At 44.4% G+C, this 20,577-nt stretch overlaps 1 protein-coding gene across 1 annotated transcript; it reads left to right on the forward strand.

The window, feature by feature from the left end:
- The first annotated feature begins 16,443 nt into the window (after window positions 1-16,443).
- Window positions 16,444-17,822, forward strand: Fitm (acyl-coenzyme A diphosphatase Fitm). The gene has a single exon (XM_084590557.1). The coding sequence runs from the start codon at window positions 16,517-16,519 to the stop codon at window positions 17,486-17,488; it is 972 nt and encodes a 323-aa protein (XP_084446683.1). The 5' UTR covers window positions 16,444-16,516; the 3' UTR covers window positions 17,489-17,822.
- Window positions 17,823-20,577: the final 2,755 nt, after the last annotated feature.

Consider the following 20,577-nt stretch of genomic DNA (forward strand, 5'->3'; position numbering starts at 1 on the left):
ACATAGCTGTCAATCCAATGACGTCATCACCCAGAACCGAAAGTAACGTCATCAGGAAAATGAACTTCAGTAGAGTAAGTTGTTGGGCTAGTTGGTATTCTAGATTTAATGACATAGTTTTCAGCGCAAAGGCACGCGGCCATAGAAAAGAAGAAGAAGGAAAACTATAGGGACGAACACAGCGCTGTGTTCGTCCCGATAGTCTTCCTTCTTCTTCTTTCCTTTGGCCGCGTGCCTTTGCGCTGAAAACATTTCCTTAAATCTAGAAAAATGAAAATTCAATCTCCACTGGGAATTGAACCTCCATTTCTCGGATCGCCTGCCGAGCACGTTAACCTACTGCGCCATACCCGGAATCGTGAAACACACATCATAATTCTTCTTGTTTACAGTGAGGATGATAGTAGCGATAACAATAATGCTGCAGTTAGTGATAATGACAATGATGGAATTAGCAATGACGATGCACTTAGTTGGTAATGATAATGAGAGCAAATATGATGAACCTTGTTCACCAAAAACACTCAGGCTGTCGCATTTCTGCAGTGTAGATTCCACAGTGCTCTCGGAATTTTTGTAAACTGCTGTTCTTATCCGAGGCTATTGACCATTACCTTAGGCTTCCACATATTAATTTTTAGGCCTATGTTTTTGCTTTGCTTGCCTAGGTCATTAAGCATTCTTTGTAATTTTGTCCGCTGAGTTAATTAACAAGGCAATGTATTAAATCAGCCCTTATCCATAATTGTTCCCACTCCAGGTCTCTGAATACTTCCTCTAAGCAAGTGGCAAATAGTACTGGGGAGATCGTGTCTGCTTGCCTAGCGCCTTTCCTTATCGGAATTTTATTACTTTCTTTATGGAGGACTATGGTTGCTGTGCAGCCACTATAGATATCTTCCAATACTTTCACATACGGCTCATATACACCCTGATTAGGCAATGTCTGCTGACGTTTCGACTGAGTCAAATGCTTATTCTAATCAACGAATGCTATTAATAGAGGCTGGTTATATCCCGAACATCCTTCTATCACCTCGTTGATAGCATGAATATGATGGATGATAGAGTACCCTTTCCGAAAACCTGCCTGATTTTTTGGTTGATTAAAGTCTAAGGTTGCCCTGATTCTGTATTTGATCTTGGATAAATCAAATGCACATATATCATATTCCTATATCGAACTCTCAAAATATCCCCCTGAAAATCCCACATTAAAGTTTAGCAGCGTTGTTCAGTCCATTGAATTGTGCGTCGTGCCCTGCGAAGATTTGTTTTAACAGTTCACCGGCGATCATTTTTCATGCATGGAGCCGGGTTGTGCAGTCTTGGCAGCTGCGGGGGACGCTTGTACCCATTTTTACCGGTGGGTGTCCGGCGGTGGGTTTCGAACTAACCACCTCCCGCAGCCGAGACGGGTGCTCTAACCACAAGGCCATGGATCCCCTTCGAGTTCAATATATATAACTGTAGTAGCAATGACCTTAGTAAATTCCGTATACGCAACAGGTAGTACGTTGATTGGTCTGTATATTTTCAAGTCCTTAGCATCCCCTTTCTTAAGGATTAAAATAATGTCAGCATTCTTCCAAAACTCCGGTGACAATATCCAGACATTGCATGTGCAGGGTGACCATTTTTCAAGCACAATATCCCCACCATCCTTCAACAAATCTGCAGTTACCTGAGTCTCCCCAGCTGCTTTCCCCCCTTTTCATAGCTTCTAAAACTTTCTTAACCTCTTCCTTTGTTACTGACGGAACGTCTTATTGCTCGTCACTATTGCTAATCTCATTATCAGCCTAGCTACTGCACAGATCAGTGTAGAACTCCTCGGCTACTTTGGCATGCATACATCGGATTTTCACCTACTTAATTTCCCCTTCACCTCTTTCAGGCTAGCATTGTTTTTTAGAGCATGCTCGATTCTCTTCGTAATATACTTCTATGCGTCGAACAAATTACGTTCACTGATTACCTTTAACATCTCTGCCAGTTCTATCCTGACCGCTGGGATGGAGGTTTTCATGCCTTGCCATTTCATAATCAGATATTTGTCTACTTAGATAGTTTACTGGTAGCCTGTCTAATTATCCTACTGCCTACCTCTGCCATGCACTCATTATCAATGGCTCTGAAGTTATCGCTCATTGCTTCTAGACTAGGATCGCTTTCGTTGCTTAGAGCTGAATATCTGTTCTGTTCAAAGATCCTGAATTCGTACACCTTCCCTCGTGTGGCAAACCTTATTTGTTCCCTCCCAAGTGTAGCGTGCTGCCGGGCTAGTTGATGATTCATGAAGTCAAGAATTTAGCGCAAAAATAAAAAACGGACGAAGGAGGACATATAAAATGATTGACTAGCGCTAGTCAATCGCCTTATGTGTCCCTCTTCGTCCATTTTCTTTATTTTTGCGCTACATTCTTGACTTCGTGTAGCAAAGGGCAGCAGAAAATGAAGTGTGCGAATGAGATGAAGTTTTCAAGGATTAGGTCACCACAGCTGGCTAAACATTAAGGTAGGCATGTAGGGACCTTGATGTTGATAGTTGGCCATTTTCAATGGGTTCAATGACCAAGATACATAGGATTGGCTTACCTCTTACAAGCGGTTAAGCATCCACAACCTGGGAGACGACGCTGTGAAGCTGAACAACATGGTGTTTACGTGACAGGCATTGCCAGTTTGTAGAGCAGAAACCACAAAGCAAATTTCACCTCCTAGTCTGCTTTTAAACGCGCCTTTTCTTAGATCTTTGGCCGCCCTTGCATACAAAAGCTGTGTTCCAAACAGTACTTGTGAGCCTAAACCCAGCTGCAAGGATCCTTCACCAGTTATACTGAAGACATTGTGAACCTGTGTACACATCTAGAAGTCTCCAGCCACAGATAGAGCGGATAAAGCACATTCTCAAAAACATCGAGGCTGACGCAGTCCAGAAACCCTATCACTGTTGTCAATATATTCATGCTTTGCCAGGAGCAAAGCAGCGCATTCTGGCTCAGCCACCTTCTGTGCACTTTGAATCACTTTCCAGCTTAGTTCCGTCAGCAGCTTGCTGCTGGACCAGTTTAATGACTGCGATTGGGGAGGTGACCTAACAGCTACTCCTAATTAAGGACATTTGGGGATCTCCATCTAGCCTGGCCATGACCCTTCAGGCTGATTTGCGAGCAAGTGTCTGAAGTGCTGCCATTCATTCATCTGCAGGTTCCTGCTGCGGTAACGCTCATGTATGGCAACGTCAGATCTGGTCAAACATGTTTATCCCGTTCCGCCTTCCCCTGTAGCCTGTCGCCTTCATTCCCACGTAGCCTTCTCCTCTTTGGGTGGACTCCTGGCGCACATATGACAACCTTCTTATTTGTTATGCGTGCAGAGTTTCTGGTCATATTGTGCGTCATTGTCGCCACCTGCAGATGTGCCTGCCTTTACGCGCCTCCTGAGCACTGGCCACGTCTGTCCTGCAGACAACTTTGACACCTCCACTCACCACCTGCCTACTCGCCTCCATCCTCACAATGCCACTCGGTTTCTTTGCTGCATCTTTCCCCAGGAAAACTAGTTACTGCCTGAGGCAAGAACTGCGAATATGTCAACAAATGTAGGGCCACGTATTGTTCCTACAAATGTACTTGAAGCGGTGGAGGGCCGTTCCTTGTTGATACTGGTGCTACTGTGTCCGTGATGTGTAGGAAACTGCACAAGCTAATAAAAGTGAGGACATCATTATCTGATCTTTCGCTTCTCACACCGTAATGCGCAGTGTCTTTCGCCTTTGATCGCCTGCACGGCCAGGGTCACCATTCACAACTCATTATGTACCATAGAATTTGTTCTCTCGTCGTGCTCCTGCGACACCATTTCAGGTTTTGACTTTCTCTCTGACCGTGGCACCATCGTCATCATCATCTGCGTTAATGCCTAATTAGAACTTCTCCCATGCAGTTTGATGATTTGTCTCCCACTTTGAGCAAACTGGCTGTGGCTGTCGACATTGAGCTCCCTGCATGCTCATCTTCCTCCTTACAAGAGAATTAAAGGAGACTTTTATCCTGCAGTGGGCATAGTCAGGCTGGTTATGATGATGATGAGGAACCTGTTCGGCTATGCTCTTGCCATTTTTTTTTTTTTATTTTATTTGCTGTTGCACACTATTCCATCCTCTTCTACCTAAAAAAAAAGTGCAAGACACCCCTGCATAAAAACGTACACAATATCCATGGAAACCCACTTGATGTGAGCTGCTAGTCATTGTTGCATGGCTAGTGTTTTGTACTTGCCAATGTGCAGAAAGTGCTGAGCATTATTTTCATCAAGTCACACTAGCTACATTTTTTATTTATCGATTTAATTATACATACTATCGAACCAACCTGGACAAAGATAGGAGTGGACACAATGTCAAACTTGGAATAGCGCAGCCATTTCGTATCTAAAAAAGAAAAACAACTTTACCAAAAAAAATAGAAATGGACACTGCTCAGTTCTATGGCGCAGCTAGGAAGTGTTGTATGGTGCTTCATTTCTTTCTTTTCTGACATGATGGGAAGTTTTACTGAAGGGCCAAGATTTTGTTGGGGAAGCAGTTTCAGATAACAGAAATAAGCATTTGGTCATATATGTGCTTGCAGAAGAACATAGCTGCTATTCTGCGAGCATGAAACTGTGCTGCTTGTATGAGTTCCTAACATTTTTTAGTCACCCCAGTTTTTACGAAATAGGGGTTTGTTTCTAACTAGACACACAAGCTTTTAGACACTTCTTGACAGATGAACATAACGCATGCCTGCAAGACCTGAAAGTCACTGTGTTCCATTGTGCCCGAGTGCATATTTAGCAAATATGGTAAGTGCAGCACATGCCCTCTCATTTTGGAGATGTAAATTCAGGGGCTAACTGGATGAGTAGTAAGGACCTTGTAATACTCGTAAATGTGGTGAGCACGGAAAAAGATTGCTAGATCAATGCAGTGCATCTTACTGTTGCATTTCATATTGCTTCCCCACAGTGGCGGCAAGTTTTAGATGCATAGCTCCGGATGTCCTGCTGACATTACAGTTGCTTGCATTACAGACCATATTTTGCGAACATATTTTATAAGCATTGAGTTCATCCAGAAGGAAAGAAGGATTGTAGTATAAGATTATTTCAATTTGAGAGTTTCTATAGGCTCTGCAAGAGCATTATGTGCCTTTATTTGGACAAATGCTGCATCGTTGGTCATTCCTCGCTCATATCCATACAAGTGCATAACCTGCAGGATTTTCGTCGTCCAAGTGTGTGGGCGCTCATGCATGAAGGAAAAAATAAGAATGCGAGACAAAACAAACTATCGCTTGTTTCTATGCTTGGGCCACTTTGTTTAGTGCACTTATAAAATATCTGTATAGCATGAGTCACTGTAAAAAGTAAAAAAAAAAAAAAATCATCACGGGTGAGTTGTGCTCTAGTTGATGCCAGTAGTTAGGCTGCTTGCTGTGAGTTGAACACATCAACAAAACTGCCAGGCTCAAATCAGCCACTTGTTTTCCAACATGTCAATCCTGTTGGATTCATAATGGGACTGTTCAGCGTCAGTGTATTCTTCCTTTTGGGCTCTGCAAAGTGTTTTCATAGTCACTTCTATCTGTGCTTGGAATATTGCTTGCGAGAAGAAAAAGAAGCAAGGCAATATCTTCACATTTGCACTGGTTCCTCACAGGTCTGCTCGAATGTGCCTTGCGATCACTGCTACATGTCGTTCGTCAATTGTCTCGACGGAGCAAAGCAGCCCTTGCGAGGTCTATCTGCGCAAACGTGCGTGCGTTTAAAATAAGTATTTCAAATAGGGCGCCGAATCTGCATTTGCGAGCGGTGCAGGTGGCGGCACTTACCAAATTTTAACGAATCGTTGTTTTTTTTTTCTCTCTCTCTCTTTAGGATGTAACAAACTAAGCTTTCTCATCAAGGATAGAGTTCTAAATGTTGAAGTCATGTTGTTAGATGTCATTCAGAAGGGTACTTTTTTTGTGACTGATATTTTCCATGAAGTTGTAATTTCCAGTAGTGGCGCTACATTCGCTTTTGCATTTTTCTTCATGGCGCCGTGCTTGAAGCATTCAACCATTTAACATTCGGCGTTAGAGGCAGAAATATGTGCTGTTATTACATTTTCTTTTTACCGCTGTGGTTGTCATATGCTTTCCCAGTTTTTATGAGTCGGCAACCAGACCCTTAAACGCTGTGCTAAAACATTGTTGTCGTACACTTGCAACGTCGGCTTACCGAGACCACCGATATACGCAATTCGCCTCGTCTTGGTAAGTTCGCTCCTATTTAAAATGTCCGTGCATCAGAAACGAGCTTAGGAAAGTATAATGATTTTAGCGGCTTCTGCGAGGTAAAATGGTTCAGTGCTATTTATAATGTGAATGCGTTGGGGCAAGTACAGAACTTGGGCGAGCGCACTAAAAGCATGTTCGGAATGTATCAGCAGGAAGAAAGTAATTTATTCTCTGAAAGACGACAGGGCCATACAGAAACGTGCATGCAAGATTTGAAGTGATCGGTGGTGTGATCAGCTTTAACAGCGCTTAGTTTTATATAGTTTGCGTTCTTTGACACGTCGCTCTTTGCATCTGTGCCCAACCTGAAGCCCGGATTTTTTTGTGGGCTGTATTTGTTTTTAATTCGCATTTTTAGCTCTAGATTTTCGCCTGTGTACTTCGGAAAACTGCAAAAAAAAAAAAAAACTTCGTTAGTCATGGTGTCCATGTCAGACTCTTACCAACAATATTTCTTTGCACTGTTCAGCTGACTTGAAGGGGAACAGCGCACCAGGTTGCTTGAGGCGAATATTTATTTCGGTTTTGCGGGTTCAGAAAGTTTGTTCCATAAAAATCCAAACTGCTGCAAACTAGTACTGTACGCATGACCGTTCTGAGACCCACACATATTACTGCCGCTAAAGCAGGCCGCAATTGCCGGGAGTGAAATAGATTGTTTACTAGGTGGAGGGTTTTTGCCTATTTCATTTACTTCACATACTTTACCACAAGAATCAATCTATTTTGCAGCCCTTATCTTTCCTGTACTGCTTCAGCCTTGAAATGAACGAAGTACATAAAACAAAAAAGTTCTGTTGGCAGATAAAGATATGTATTCTGTGGCACGTTCATGAACAAAAACAAAATGGTAATACACCCTCAGAAACTGAAGCTCCTTTTTGGCTAGAAGCAGCTGTGTCTGCAAAACCTTTAAATGAACTGCCTATCAACATTACTAGAATAAACTCATTTGTTCTAGAAATGCCTTGATACAAGACTTCGTGTGGAGATTGTGGCTCATGCAGCTTTCACTTCAGGAGCCTTGCTCTCTGCAGATCACAAGAACACTGGTGGAAGGATGGCTGCCATTCACTTGTAGCTGTTATCAGTCGGAACCATTTCAACTCATCTTGTGAGTATACAGTTCAAAATCTACAATATGTTTCATGCATGGTAAGCAAATGATAGTAGCTTACTGACTGAAATAATAAAGATAATTTTGTTTCAAAGTGTGTTGTCCACTAATTTTTTTTATTGCTGAAATGCTCTGACCAGAAAACGGTTCGTTTGCTCAACTGAGGAGAAAATTCTGGCTGAGCTACATGCGTTACACCAATATGATTAGTAGCAGGTGCACTGCTCATCTCGGGCAGAGTGCTGAATTATGCGGCGTGTATCAAAGAAAGCAGTACCACGCATTAGCTGCTGGATCAGTCAAATGTATACTTAGTGGAAACACTTAAGATGAAGTAGACTTCAAATAAAGGCTAATTACTCATTAGCATTCACATAAGTACAGCCATACAGGTAAAAAGGAAAGCTATATGAATTTTTCAGAAGCTTCAGTAGTGAAAAATTTGACGTGGTCCAAGGAGTGAACTCTGGATCGTTGCTCATGTGGGGCAGTTTGTCTACCAACTCTTCTCACCAGGACAACCAGTGGATGGTGGGGCTAGGCTGAATTTATTAACACTGCACAGGACTATAACTTATACTTCGATCTCATGGACACCAAAAAGGCCTTCAAGAACTGGCCCTTTATGTCTGACGGTGAACAGTGCACAGCTACATGGCACTAGTGCTGCACTATTATTACTAAGGACCTTGCACTTGAATGTGCCCCCCCCATTATGGTGTAAGTGGAAAAAAGGATGTCTCATTTAGTACAGATTGAGCACTACAATATCCAAGAATCGAGGATTTATTTTAATTTGGCACTAATTGCATAAAAACGACTGAAGGGATCTCTTGCGGTGAAACACTGTCATCATCCCTGTAACCACGCTCGGGAAAATGTCAATGATTTTCTTAATTGCACGTGTTCTCTGTTCTTTGACAAGCGCTCACCTTGTTTTATTGTATTGTTACATCCATGATCTCACTAGCGATATAACTATATTTTGAGTGCTGTCCAGTGTGCCTATCAATAAAAAATTGACTCTATTCGACTATGCTGAACTGAATCCAGCTTCAGCAGAGAGTGGCCTGGACTAAATTTGGAAGTCACCATCATGCTTGACATAGTCGAATTAGCCAGAACGTCTGTGTTGGTTCAAATCGACGAAGTCAAATTTTGAGGGATCATTATCGTGTTTGCCATAACCAAATTTTGTCAATGGGACAGCTCGATAAAAGCTCCGTCAGAGTTGGCTGACAGTGGCGTTGGCTGCTCACTTTGAAACGGCGGGCGTGTATGTTTCATTGATTCAAAATAAAACGAAAAAAAGACAGGCTTTCCGGATTTTCAGTGCGGGCGGAAGCCGCATACTAATGAAGAGGATTCTGTCATCTTTCATGCAAGATAAAACCTGAATTCGGATAATTCAAACTTTAGCAGAGCTAGACCGCAGTCATGTGGCATTTTCTTTTCCTTTCATATTTGTGCACTTTGTTTAAATGCTTGAAAAAACAATCATACAGGAAGTACGTTAGTAGAAAAAACTGGGTCATTTGTACTTGAACCCCCTCTAGAACTTAAGGAAGGGTACTTGGGCCTATTAATCTCAGCTGATTAACCAATTGCATAAAATATAAGGAATACTCCAAACAGAACTACACGAAGACGAATAATATGTCGTCGGTTTCAGTCAGCTGCAGTGCTCCGCTTTTTTTTTTAACCTTGGTTCACATTACATGAACTGTGTGCGTGTGTTTAGTCTATTCACCAACATCACAGTGGACACCATTTTGCTGTTCAATGGAGTGGTGCAAAAAACTGCTATGCATGTCTCATCGGCTCACCACAATGTACTCCGGGTTTCCTTGCAGAAGCTATCTTCGGGGCAATAAAACGGCACGTGTGAGGTCATATAAATACCCCTCTGTAAACTTGTCATGAATAGCCAACAAAAGAATAAAGAACACAAATTATGAATAACCAAATTTATTGATATACACAACAGCACTTGCATCTTAAAATTTGAAAGTGCTCAGAAAGACAAGGACGAGAGAGGTGGACAGGACAAACACTTTTGTCTCGTTCACTTCTCTTGTCCTTGTCTTTCCAAGCACTTTCAAATTTTAGGATGCTATACTAGTTAACCCAGCAAGCAACTTTGTTAAGCACATGCAATGTAACTCTGCTATGGACCTTTTTCCAGTCTCGCCTCCTCTTGCAGACGTCAGGCAAAGTATGTTTGGCAGGGCGGGTTACCAGGGCTCCCTAACGTATTTTTGTTAAGCACATGCAATGTAACTCTGCTATGGACCTTTTTCCAGTCTCGCCTCCTCTTGCAGACGTCAGGCAAAGTATGTTTGGCAGGGCGGGTTACCAGGGCTCCCTAACGTATTTTCTGCAGAAATTCTTTCACAATAGTAGGGTGGGTTTATTTTCCAAGAGGCACTTGATCTCTTAGATGGCAAACCTGGCAGCGTCTTTTCGTTTGTTGCAATAGCAGGCAGGGACAATGCATGCTGTCCTGAGGGCCGAGTACATGCTAGCAATGCATGTAATTACTGCGCAACAGTTTGTCGCGTCAATGACCCAGAAGACGTGTTTCATGGTTTTCGCACACGCAGTGAACTGCTGCTCCACTATGTAGAAATAGAGAAGGAGGCTTCGCACATGTGCAGTAGCATCACTGGAAATAAGTCCATTGGCCCTTTTTTCATTTTATCCTGTCTCCTGCAGCCATCACTTCTGCAGCAATGTACTAGGGTCACTCAGGATTGGAGTGCCTACTGAAGAGGTCAGAAGTGAATGGCCCACATACTAGGGACGATGCCTGGCACCCCTGAGTGCTGGGAACAGTTCATGAAGAGCATTTTCACAGGAAGTTTTGTTGTAGGAAAAACAAATTTAGGGATAGTTAGTTCGACTGACTGCAGAAGAAATTCACTCACCAATGTATTACTATTCTCATTGTGCACTCCGGCGGCTTGGTCATTTGGTGCTTGATTACAGAGCCTGAAAACCCGGATTCGATCCTTGCCATGTTACAATAGAGACAAAATGCAAGGTGCCCACCTGCTGTGGGATTTCAGAGTACATATATTCAAGAACCTCACTTAGTCAAAATTATCTGCAGCCCTCCACTACAGCGTCCCTCATAGCCCAAGTCACTTTGGAACGTTTTAACCAATCCAATTTTAATTCCATCGTTGTTGTTTTTTTCACTCTCCAATTATTCCAATCCTGATTATATTCTTTTTCTATTTCTATTCGTCGTGGCTTTTGATTCAACTTTGCTGCATCTTTCTTGTCCAAATATCTCCCTCCTCTCCCATAAATGGAGGGCGTGAAATACCTCTTAACACCACCTGCCACAGTTAGTAGGCAAAGGCTTCGCATGGACACTGACGCTGAATGCCTGACATTCTTCACGGTCAGCAAATGCTGTCGCATCAGTACTCGTATAGTTCATTGCATTAGGCGGATGGGAGCAGAGATGCCAAGTAGTGAGGAGAAGTGTGCCAAGAGAGGGTGTACATGTTCTGCCCCTTGAACGATCACCACCGCTAGCCAGACCGCAGTATTGTGACTGGCATGATTGTAAATGAAATGCTAACCTCCATTTCCTCAGCTTCTCAGAGCTAAGACATTGAAGTTGAGCCCATGTCCTCTGTGGCAACAGAGGCACCATGTGCCAAATAGGTATGACTGCACAGGCCAATAATGCTTTGTCACTGCCATTTTAATGTGTCAACATTATGTAGGTACGTCGGCAGTTTCGTGTCACCAGAAAGCTGCAGGGGTGCGTGCAGCCCAATCTATTGCAGTATCCATTTCAGTCCGGTCGATCTGAAACAATGCGATGCAAACAAACCTCCCGCCATCGCCGCTGCGCGCCAAAGTTGACAAAAAAAAAAAAAAAAAAGCACCTGCGTCTGCGGAGTTGGCAAAAGAAAAGCTCCTTGGGCCAAGAGTAAGCTCAAGCAAGAAAAAAACAAACAAAAATTAGCAGTTTATTACATCACATCCGCCGAATTACAAACGATTCCTCCTCGCCTACCTTCTCGCGCATGCGCAGCTCACTACGATTAGTGCCCCTAGAAATATCAAGGTATATGTACGCCATGGAAATATTGCTAGTCTCTCGTCCGCCGGCCGCGGCGGTGGCTGCCGCTGAATGATCGCCACGGTGACGCTGCGGTGAACCGGAGTGCGCCACTGCTGACGGAGCAGACGACGCGCGCGCCCGTGCGCCTCGAAATGCATTCGCTGCGCACTGCCTGGTGCCTTGTACGTGCGATGCCGCTCTTTAGTTTTTTATTTCAGTTTAGTCGTAGTATCGAATTCGCGCCCCAGTTATTGGCATAACCACAGAAACGATTTTTTTTTTTTTTTTTTTTTTTTTTTTTTTTTTGTCGTGACCGAAGTTTTGCGCGCATGCCCCGGAGCCGACGGAGAAACGAAGCCGCTTTTTATACCTTATCCTCGCTGAATACTACCGCGGTGCAATATTGTAATAACGTCTTCTGAAGATTTTGTATAAACAATTGCGCTTGCATGAAAGAATATATTAGACGCACATTCTAGGCTCAGAGGACCATATGTGCGAGAAACAGAGCGCTGTCGCCGGCGTTTTCGTTCACGCTATAATTTCATCTTAACTTCTTGTTAAGTTATAACACGTAAGTAGAACAACCTTTCGGACGCATGCACAATTAAAGCACGCAAGATGGAAACCCGAGCCCTGCAAATCGCATCGCGCTTCAGGCAAACTGCTGATATGCATTCTTTGGTGCTTAGCAAGCCGTGTATAGCCACTCGAATATGTCACCCCTTTTCTTAAATTGCGTTTTGCAGCCTCAAAACATGTTTTAACACCATTGAGAGGAAGGCCACTATATAACCCTTCTTTCCAACAGATCTGTCCTTGAAAGGTGTTCATTTTGATTTTTCATTTCATAGACCTTTTACCAACTTTGTTACCAATTGTACATCTTTCAGACAACTTGCTCGAGACTTGGAAGTCTTTTTATTCTTTACACCCGCCAGATTTGACCCTTGTCTCCTTGACAGGGTGTACTGAGTTGACTTTCGCAAGTATTGGCTATGCATGCGTGCTGCATCAGAAAGAGTGATACGTTTCGTCGCAAAGTAATGCCCATTGGAGGAGGGAAAGGTCTTTGTCATGCATGTGCTTCAATCCGCAGACAGGACACAAACTGAGTTTCGCAATGTGCTGAAGAAGATTAATTATCTCTTCTGTTTACTTGGCAGCTGCTATCTCCTCCACTTTCTTTGCTCGAATGTACACCGCAGCATTCATGGCAGCTTCATCTGCATAACTGCGATGGAGCAGAACTCGCCGGCTTACGTAGATTGCTTCCGGAGATCCGTCCTCGCTTGAGTGGCATGTACGAATGTTAACTTGCTCATCATCATAAATATCGACATTTGTCTACGCGGTGGTGGTGACTGCAGCTTTCTGCATTCCTGGAGCAGACTAGCGTCACGCGTGCGATACACCGTCACTGCGTTCTTCAATCGGCTCACTGGTGCTTTGGGATCAATGCGCTTCTTTTTCTCTGCAGGTCTCCCTGCTGACTGTTTTTGCTCGCACAATAAAATAAATTGCGCTCATTTCTCTTTTGAGGCAGCTGGGGTTTCGGTAAGTATTTTGGAACGTCAGGAAACACTGTCTGGACGGCATCCTTCGTGAGGTAACATCTCGGGGAATTTCAATTACCCTTTCCCTGAATGACAGTCTTCTCAATAAAACAGCTAGGGTTCGAAGTGCCGCTCACAAACGACACTACCTTCGTCGAGCATTCTCACCGCGCATGATGGTGTGCTCCCACTTTTGCCTCTTCTCTGCGTCTTTCGGTGTCCTAAGACAGAGCATTTCACCTTGAACGAGCGCTACGCGCTCTTGCACCCGCGAGCACGAGTTGAGTTGCAAGTCCTTTATTGAATAGGACGGCTCATGGCCATAGATGGAGGTAACGTGGAGTAGGCAGAATCTTTAGTGTTTCCACAGATCATCACTCAAATCAAGTTGCTCTGATCAGGCCAATAAGGGAGCCATTCTTGGCAAATATTATTTGTGTGCATGTTAGTATCAGTTCCTAGAAAGCGGTAGGGTCGAACATATGCTGTCACGCTTGTTCCGTTGTGTGGACATGACGCGATCACACACCCATAAAAATGGAGCACCAACACACATGCTTGCTAACTTCCACGGATTTCGGCTCGCGAGCGCAAAGAAGTGCACGTGGTGCACAAGCGTTGCCACGGCCCTTGCGGTTCAGCAGGGCGCAGACACGCAGTACGGCACAACCTGCACCACGCTCCGATCACTCCGAAGGCGAGCAGCTTCTCTGCGCTTTCATCCGAGAAGCGGCCAACCGGTTCAATGGGAAACCCCGTTCGGACGGCAGACTAGCAAATACTTCCAGGGACTCTACTAAGATCGCGCGGTGGCGACCGTCAGGTTTGAAATAGCCACTGCCATTCTCCTACCTGACGGTGGTAGGAGATCATGGAGGAAGATGATCTCGCGGTGGCGACCGTCGCTCTCCCAGGCTAGAGTCCCTAGAAGTATTTGCTAGTCTGCCGTCCGAGTGGGGTTCCCTATGGAACCGGTTGGCCGCTTCCCGGATGAAAGCGCAGGGGGCGCTGTACGCATTCGGAGCGTGGTCGCGTTGTGTACGCGGTGCTGTGGCGGTTGTGCCGTACTGCGAATCTGCGCCGCGCTAATCCGTTTGTGCCGTGACATAAGGCTCGTGCACCACGTGCACTTTTTTTCGCTCGCGGGCCGGAATGCGCGCAAATTAGCTAGCATGTGTGCAAGTGTGCCTTTTTTATGGATATGTGATGGCGTCATGTCCAGAAAACGGGGTAAGCATGACAGCACATGTTTCTTGCCCGGGTGCAAGACCGGGTAGCGCTCGTGCAAGGGGAAATGTTCTCTCTTCAGGACACCGAAAGACGCAGGGACGAGGCAAGAGTGGGAGCGCAACATCAAGCGCGGCTGCAAAGGCAATAGCATTGTTTATTGTCTCAGCTAGGGCATAAAGGAATATGCAAAACGAAAATTAAAAGGCGTAATAAATGAAAGAAAATAGGCTGGCTGTGTTCTAATAAAATTAAAGAGAGAACGATGATAAGACCCTCGCGTGCAAGCAATGTACGAAGATGGGTTGCTCGGTGAAAGGCCCACTGCCGTCAGGTGCCGATATTGTCGGCTTCAGTGGCGGGCAAACCCACAAGTGGTGAATATCTTCCTCATAATTTTGTGAGTTGCAGACAGGAAATCCTGGACGTTGATATAAATATCGGATGATCCGGATCGGGTTGCCCTCACGTTACTGTAACACGAATAAGCTAGTGTCGACGTTTGTGAGCGACACTTCAAACCCTGCTTTATTGAGCGAAGTTTTAAGACAGGTAAAGGTAATTGAGATTCCACGGGATGTTACGCAACTCACGAAGGATGCCATCTCAACTCTGTTTCCTGACACTCCAAAATACTTGTTGAAACCCCTGCCTCTCAAGAGAAAGGAGCGCAACTTGTACGAGCAAAAACAGTCAGCAGGGAGACCTGCAGGGAAAGAAAAAAAGTGCACTGATCCTGGAGCATCAGTGGAGCCAGTTGAAGAATACAGCGGTGGTGGATCGTGTGACGTGAGCCTGCTCCAGGAATGCAGAAAGCTGCATGCCACCGCCACTGGGGACAAATGTCGATCTTTCTGATGTTGAACAATGAACATTCGCATAGTGCCACTCAAGCGAGGACGAATCTCCGGAGGCAATTGCCATCGGCGAGTTCTGTTCCATCGCAGTGGTGAAGCTGCCATGAATGCTGCTATGTCCATTCGAGGAAACAAAGTCAAGGAGATAGCTGTAAAGTCGACAGAAGAGGTAATTAATCTTATTCAGGACATTGCGAAACTCAGCTTGTGTCCTGGCAGCGGATTGAAGCCTATTACCAAGACCTTTCCCACCTACAATGGGCGTTGCTTAATTTGCGACGAACTGTACCATTATTTCTGATGCAACATGCATATAGCCAGCAAATACTTGCGAAAGTTAACTCAGAACACCCTGTCAAGAAGAAGAAAAAGTTAAGAAACAGACTTCTATGTCTCAAGCAGTTTGTCGTACGAAGGACAAGGTGGCAAAGCTGATAAAAGCTCTCGGTGAAATGAAAAATGAAAATGAACACCTTCAAGGACAGAGTTTGAAAGAAGTGTTAGTGCCCTTCCTCTCAACTAACAGCTGGCTGTTAAAATATGTTTTAGAGGTTGCAAAACGGAAGTCAACAAAAGTGATGGCATATTCTGATGAGTGGCTACTAGGCTTCCTAAGTACCAAAGAATGCCTATCAGCAGTTTGCCTGAAGCGCGGTGCGATTTGAAGGGCTCGGGTTCCCATCTTGCGTGCTTTAATTGTGCATGCATCCGAAAGTTTCTAGTTCTACATACGTGTTATAACTTAGCTAAACGTCCGAAGAAGTTAAGATGAAACTATAGCGTGAATGAAAACGCCGGCGACAGCGCTCTGTTGCTCGCACACATGGTCCTTGGAGCCTAGAATGTGCGTCTAGTATAGTTCTCCATGCAAGCGCAATTGTTTGCACAAAATCCTCAGAAGTCTTCATTACAATACGGCACGGCGGTAGCTTCAGCAGGATAATAGGGTATAAAAAGCAGCTTCGTTTCTACATCGGCTCAGGGGCATGCGCTCAAAACTTCCCTCACGAAAAAAAAAAAAGTCGCATCCGTGGTTATGCCAACAACTCGGCTGCGAATTCAATATTACGACTAAACTAAAATCAAAGAGCGGCATCGCATGTACAAGGCACCTGACAATGAGCATGCAGCGAATACATTTCGAAGCGCACGGGCGCGCGCGTCGTCTGCTCCGTCAGCAGTGGCGCACTCCGGTTCACCGCAGCGCCACCGCGGCGATCATTCAGCGGCAGTCCCCGCCGCGGCCGGCGGACGACAGACTAGCAATATTTCTAGGGACCCTACCCAGGCCGCGAAAGTCATCTGTGCAGCCAATCCAATCCAGTTCCCAACTTCCCATAGCAGCCAACATGGCAGGCAATCAGAAGCGCAGTAAGGTGTCCGGTGCGATGAAATGGAATGCTACCCCTGCAAAACAGACAACTACGGGCCGAAAGCCTCTCGCAGAGCCAATGTCTATCAAACAGGTACTTGTTATGATAGGACTGCACCTGTGTCGTCGAGTGGTGGTCATTGAACCTCGCGTTAAAGTGCCTCTATACCTTGGGGTTTTACTGGTTGGGTCCGTGATGTGCGACTTTTTCCCTATTCCGCGTACTTACCTCTCGCGCAAGGACAACGTGTTTAATGCGTATTTCGTCAAGCTTGCCTGGGGCTGGACTCTCGTTACGGTAGGGCTGTTCGTGGCCGTTTCCAGTTGGGTGTACTGCTGCGGTAACCGTGCTCTTGTTCTGCGGCATTTGAGTCGCCTCGCTGTTGGCACGGCTGCTTGGTTCTTTACGACAAATTCTTTTGTAGCTTTTGAGACGTACACCAGCCGCTGCACTCTTGAGAAACACGGAACGCGTGACGCATGCTTGAAGGCTGGACAACGTTGGTTCGGTTTTGACATTTCCGGCCACGCATTTCTGCTGATTTTTTGCAATCTTTTGATTGCCGAAGAAGCACGAAGTTTCTGTGGTTGGGAGAGGATCGGAGATTTGCTCCGAAATGAAAAGTTCGACGACGATAGCGCCCTGAAGGACCTGCCAGCTGAACAGCTGCGCCTGCTGCAGGAGGCATACCCACGATTGACACCTTATGTGTGCCTGCTGTTCGTGGTGATGACCTACTTCTCACTCCTCTGGGATCTAATGCTTGTTTGCACTGTGGTTTACTTTCACAGCATGCCTCAGAAAGTACTCGGCGGTGCTATAGCCATTGTTGAGTGGTATATTTTGTATCGCGTCTGGTATGCTTCATGGTCTCCAGGACTTCCAGGAAAAGGACCGTTTAAATACGCCGATGTCCATAGGAAGAAATCACAAGGGGCTCAGAACTAAACAGACGTCGAACTTGGACCTGCTCGTTCACTCAAATGTAATAGGCCTGTCTCCATCTGTAGACATCATCGACGAGTGCAACCTCAAGGCTGCAGAGAATTCAAATAGACTAGAGCGGAGCCGGCGAACTTGTGTGTCGGTGCACCACGGACATTGGAGTCGCTGCAAGGACTATCGGCCGTGCGTCGTATCACCGCGTGAAAATGCATTTGTGCAGGTGCAGCAAAATTCGAGTACGAAAATTGGTGATAAGTGCAGGGCCAAATGTATCAGTCTTATTTATCAACATACGATTTGGGTTATTTAAAAATAAAACGAATTGTTTTGTTTATCATTTCTTGTCTGCACAACAGGATGCAAGTTCGGTAGGTCAAATGAAAAGACCACCAAGTGCCGTGTTGCTGAGCTTTCATATTTGTAGAGAACAGTGTCAACAATGTACTGAGTGATGGTTGTTCATGATGTCATATTCAACCACTGTAAATACAAATTGATATTTTTAAAATGTGTGTAAACTCGCAAAACAATACATGGCTTACACATAATATTATGAGTGCCACGATGGTGGGTTGAGCATAAACGAAACAGTATAGACAAAAGCATGACTGGCTTTCCAGAAAGTATAAAGCCACTCATAGCAGTTAGATAGCCACATTAGATGAAAAATTTTGTACTACCATTACCTGACAAGCGGTGTGAAGAGGTCATGGTAGCACATAACTGGGCTACTGTCACCATTGATGGCCCTAGCTGCATGCTGAAAGGATATTTTGGAAGTTATGCTAAAATGAGTGTCCCACTTGGGCACAGTACTCATCTTAAGCTGCTGGAGGTAAGTTTCCAGTGTAATGCCTAGCACTGTCACTTCCGAAAAGCTGTTACTGACCTAGAAGTGTCACTGAAATTTCAAGCAAAGGTTTAGATGTCCGACATATACTAATGCCCGAGAAGTCTTCTGGAAATGTTGGCTGACTGACAGGTTAACCTTTGTAAATTTTGTTTTGCGATTCCAAAATATTTTGCGGACGGCAAGTTGTGATTGTTTGGCAGCACTGATATACCAATCTCAAATATTTTGAACATTTCCATTCATCATCAAAGTGCCATAGTAGCAGTCTACCTTTCTTAAAAATGCAAAGTCCACAGGCTTTGCTTATCAGCTGTGACCGCACCATAGCTTTCGTGTGGTAGAAGAAACTAAGGTTAAATAATTTAGAACCTCCCCTCAATTTCAATTTTAAAGAAAGCCCCTGGACAAGTGCTATAGCTATTTAATGGCGAGGGAGGGAGCACGGATGGTAAAGGAGAAGCAGCAATCATTTTATATTTTTTATTTCTGCCTGTGTTGTGTAGGACTAGCAACGTTCACGACTTTCGACCCTCTTAGGGAAGATTGCGAACAATTACTTCAGTTTAACAAACATTGCAGTTATGAACAGAAAAAAAAAAAAAAAAAGTTAACAAGGACCACATAAATTGTGTCAAGAAACTACATGTCAGTTCAGACTACTAGCAATAAACAGGACTGAACATATCCGCCGAACTTTCTTTCGTGTAGGAACCTGTATTTCTTCTACCACACGAAAGCTATGGAAGATCTGTCCCTCGCATAGATGCCCGTCTTTCGACACAGTTAAACAAAATTCCCCTTGGGGTGTAAAAAAGTTGTTCGTTATAAATTAAGGGAGCGTAAATGCTCCTTAGGGGTGAAGCTTTTCCTGCACAAGTGTCAAGTATGGTGACAGCGAGAGTTGTCCTTCCTTCATGAGGTTTGGAATGCTGGCCCAGCAACGCAAGCCAGGCTGCATAGTCCTGAAGAAACTTCACTGTGCCTTATACTTTTGACAAAGGCTATGCAGTGATGACAGTAGTGCATCAAATCAAACGTGTGATGTCAGAAGGAGATGCTGACTCTGGACCACTTTAATCAATTAAATTTGTTTGCAGTATAGAGTCAGGCAGGCTTCTACAATAAAGGTTCTGCAGACAGCCTGCTCATGCTGATTCATGTCTTATAAGTCACTCATATCATCACATAGTCACAAATGAGTATTGTGCATACCTCTGTGTAAATTTGATCATAAAAGTTAAAGTCCGACTTCTTGTCATAAAAAAGAAAGAAAAAAAGGAAGAAACTGCAGAAAAAAATTTTGGCTCATTGTGAATGGTTTTGCATGTATTTTGCGAAGTGATATGGATTGCATGGTTCTTTTCTGCTCAGATTCTTCAAACATTGGAAGTAATAATATTGAAAAGCTGCATTATTTGGCTTTTCTTGACTAACGGACAAGTCTGACTTGTATTGAAAATGTGTATGCTTTCGAACAGTTTATATCCTGCAGAGGCAGCATGCCTGTCTTGAACTCAGAGGTAATGTGAATATTATTCGTAACTTGGAAACAAGAACAGTGTGTGCAGTTACAAGCGCATAACCTGCTTTGAATCGAAGCGCACAAGATGGTCCTGTATGATGTTTCGGAACCAGCCAGCCACTGCCAATCATGAAATATGTATCCATTTTACCATTGTAATCAAGTCGAGTCATCAGAGAGTCTGCAGCTCTGTGCCTAACCAACCATAGTGGGAGGCAGCACTGCTCAGCTCAGGCACAGACGTCCAACCGTTCAACTCAGAGTCGCAGAGCGGACCAAAGAGGTCGCTGAACGATATCTTCAAGCATTGAGGTGCCGGCTAGTTGATAATACATTTTGGAATAACAGCGCGAAGGACGAAGACGAAGATCTTCGTCCTCTTCCTTCGCGCTGTTATTTCAAGATATCGTCAGTCGGCCACCTCCTCAACCCATGCCTAAAGCCTCTTCATCAATAGAGCTTTCCTCCTCCTCTTTCATCACGAATGGAATAATTTTGCATTAGGACAAGTACGGTTTGTTTCTGAAATGCCTTCAGAGGTGAAAACAAGCAGGCAATGCGAGAACCATTGTGTGATGCTTGCTTTTGCCGCTAAATCCAAGTTCTTTGCATTTAATTCTGGAAAACAGTGCTTCAACTATTTATCATAGACGCTGGACTGAATTTAATAATCTTTAGGGTACATAATGCCATAATGCAGTATATAAGAGCGCGCAT

This window comes from Amblyomma maculatum, chromosome 1 (genome assembly GCF_055883805.1).
Source record: "Amblyomma maculatum isolate TAMU_Amacu chromosome 1, ASM5588380v1, whole genome shotgun sequence".
NCBI classification, from domain to species: Eukaryota; Metazoa; Arthropoda; class Arachnida; order Ixodida; family Ixodidae; genus Amblyomma; species Amblyomma maculatum.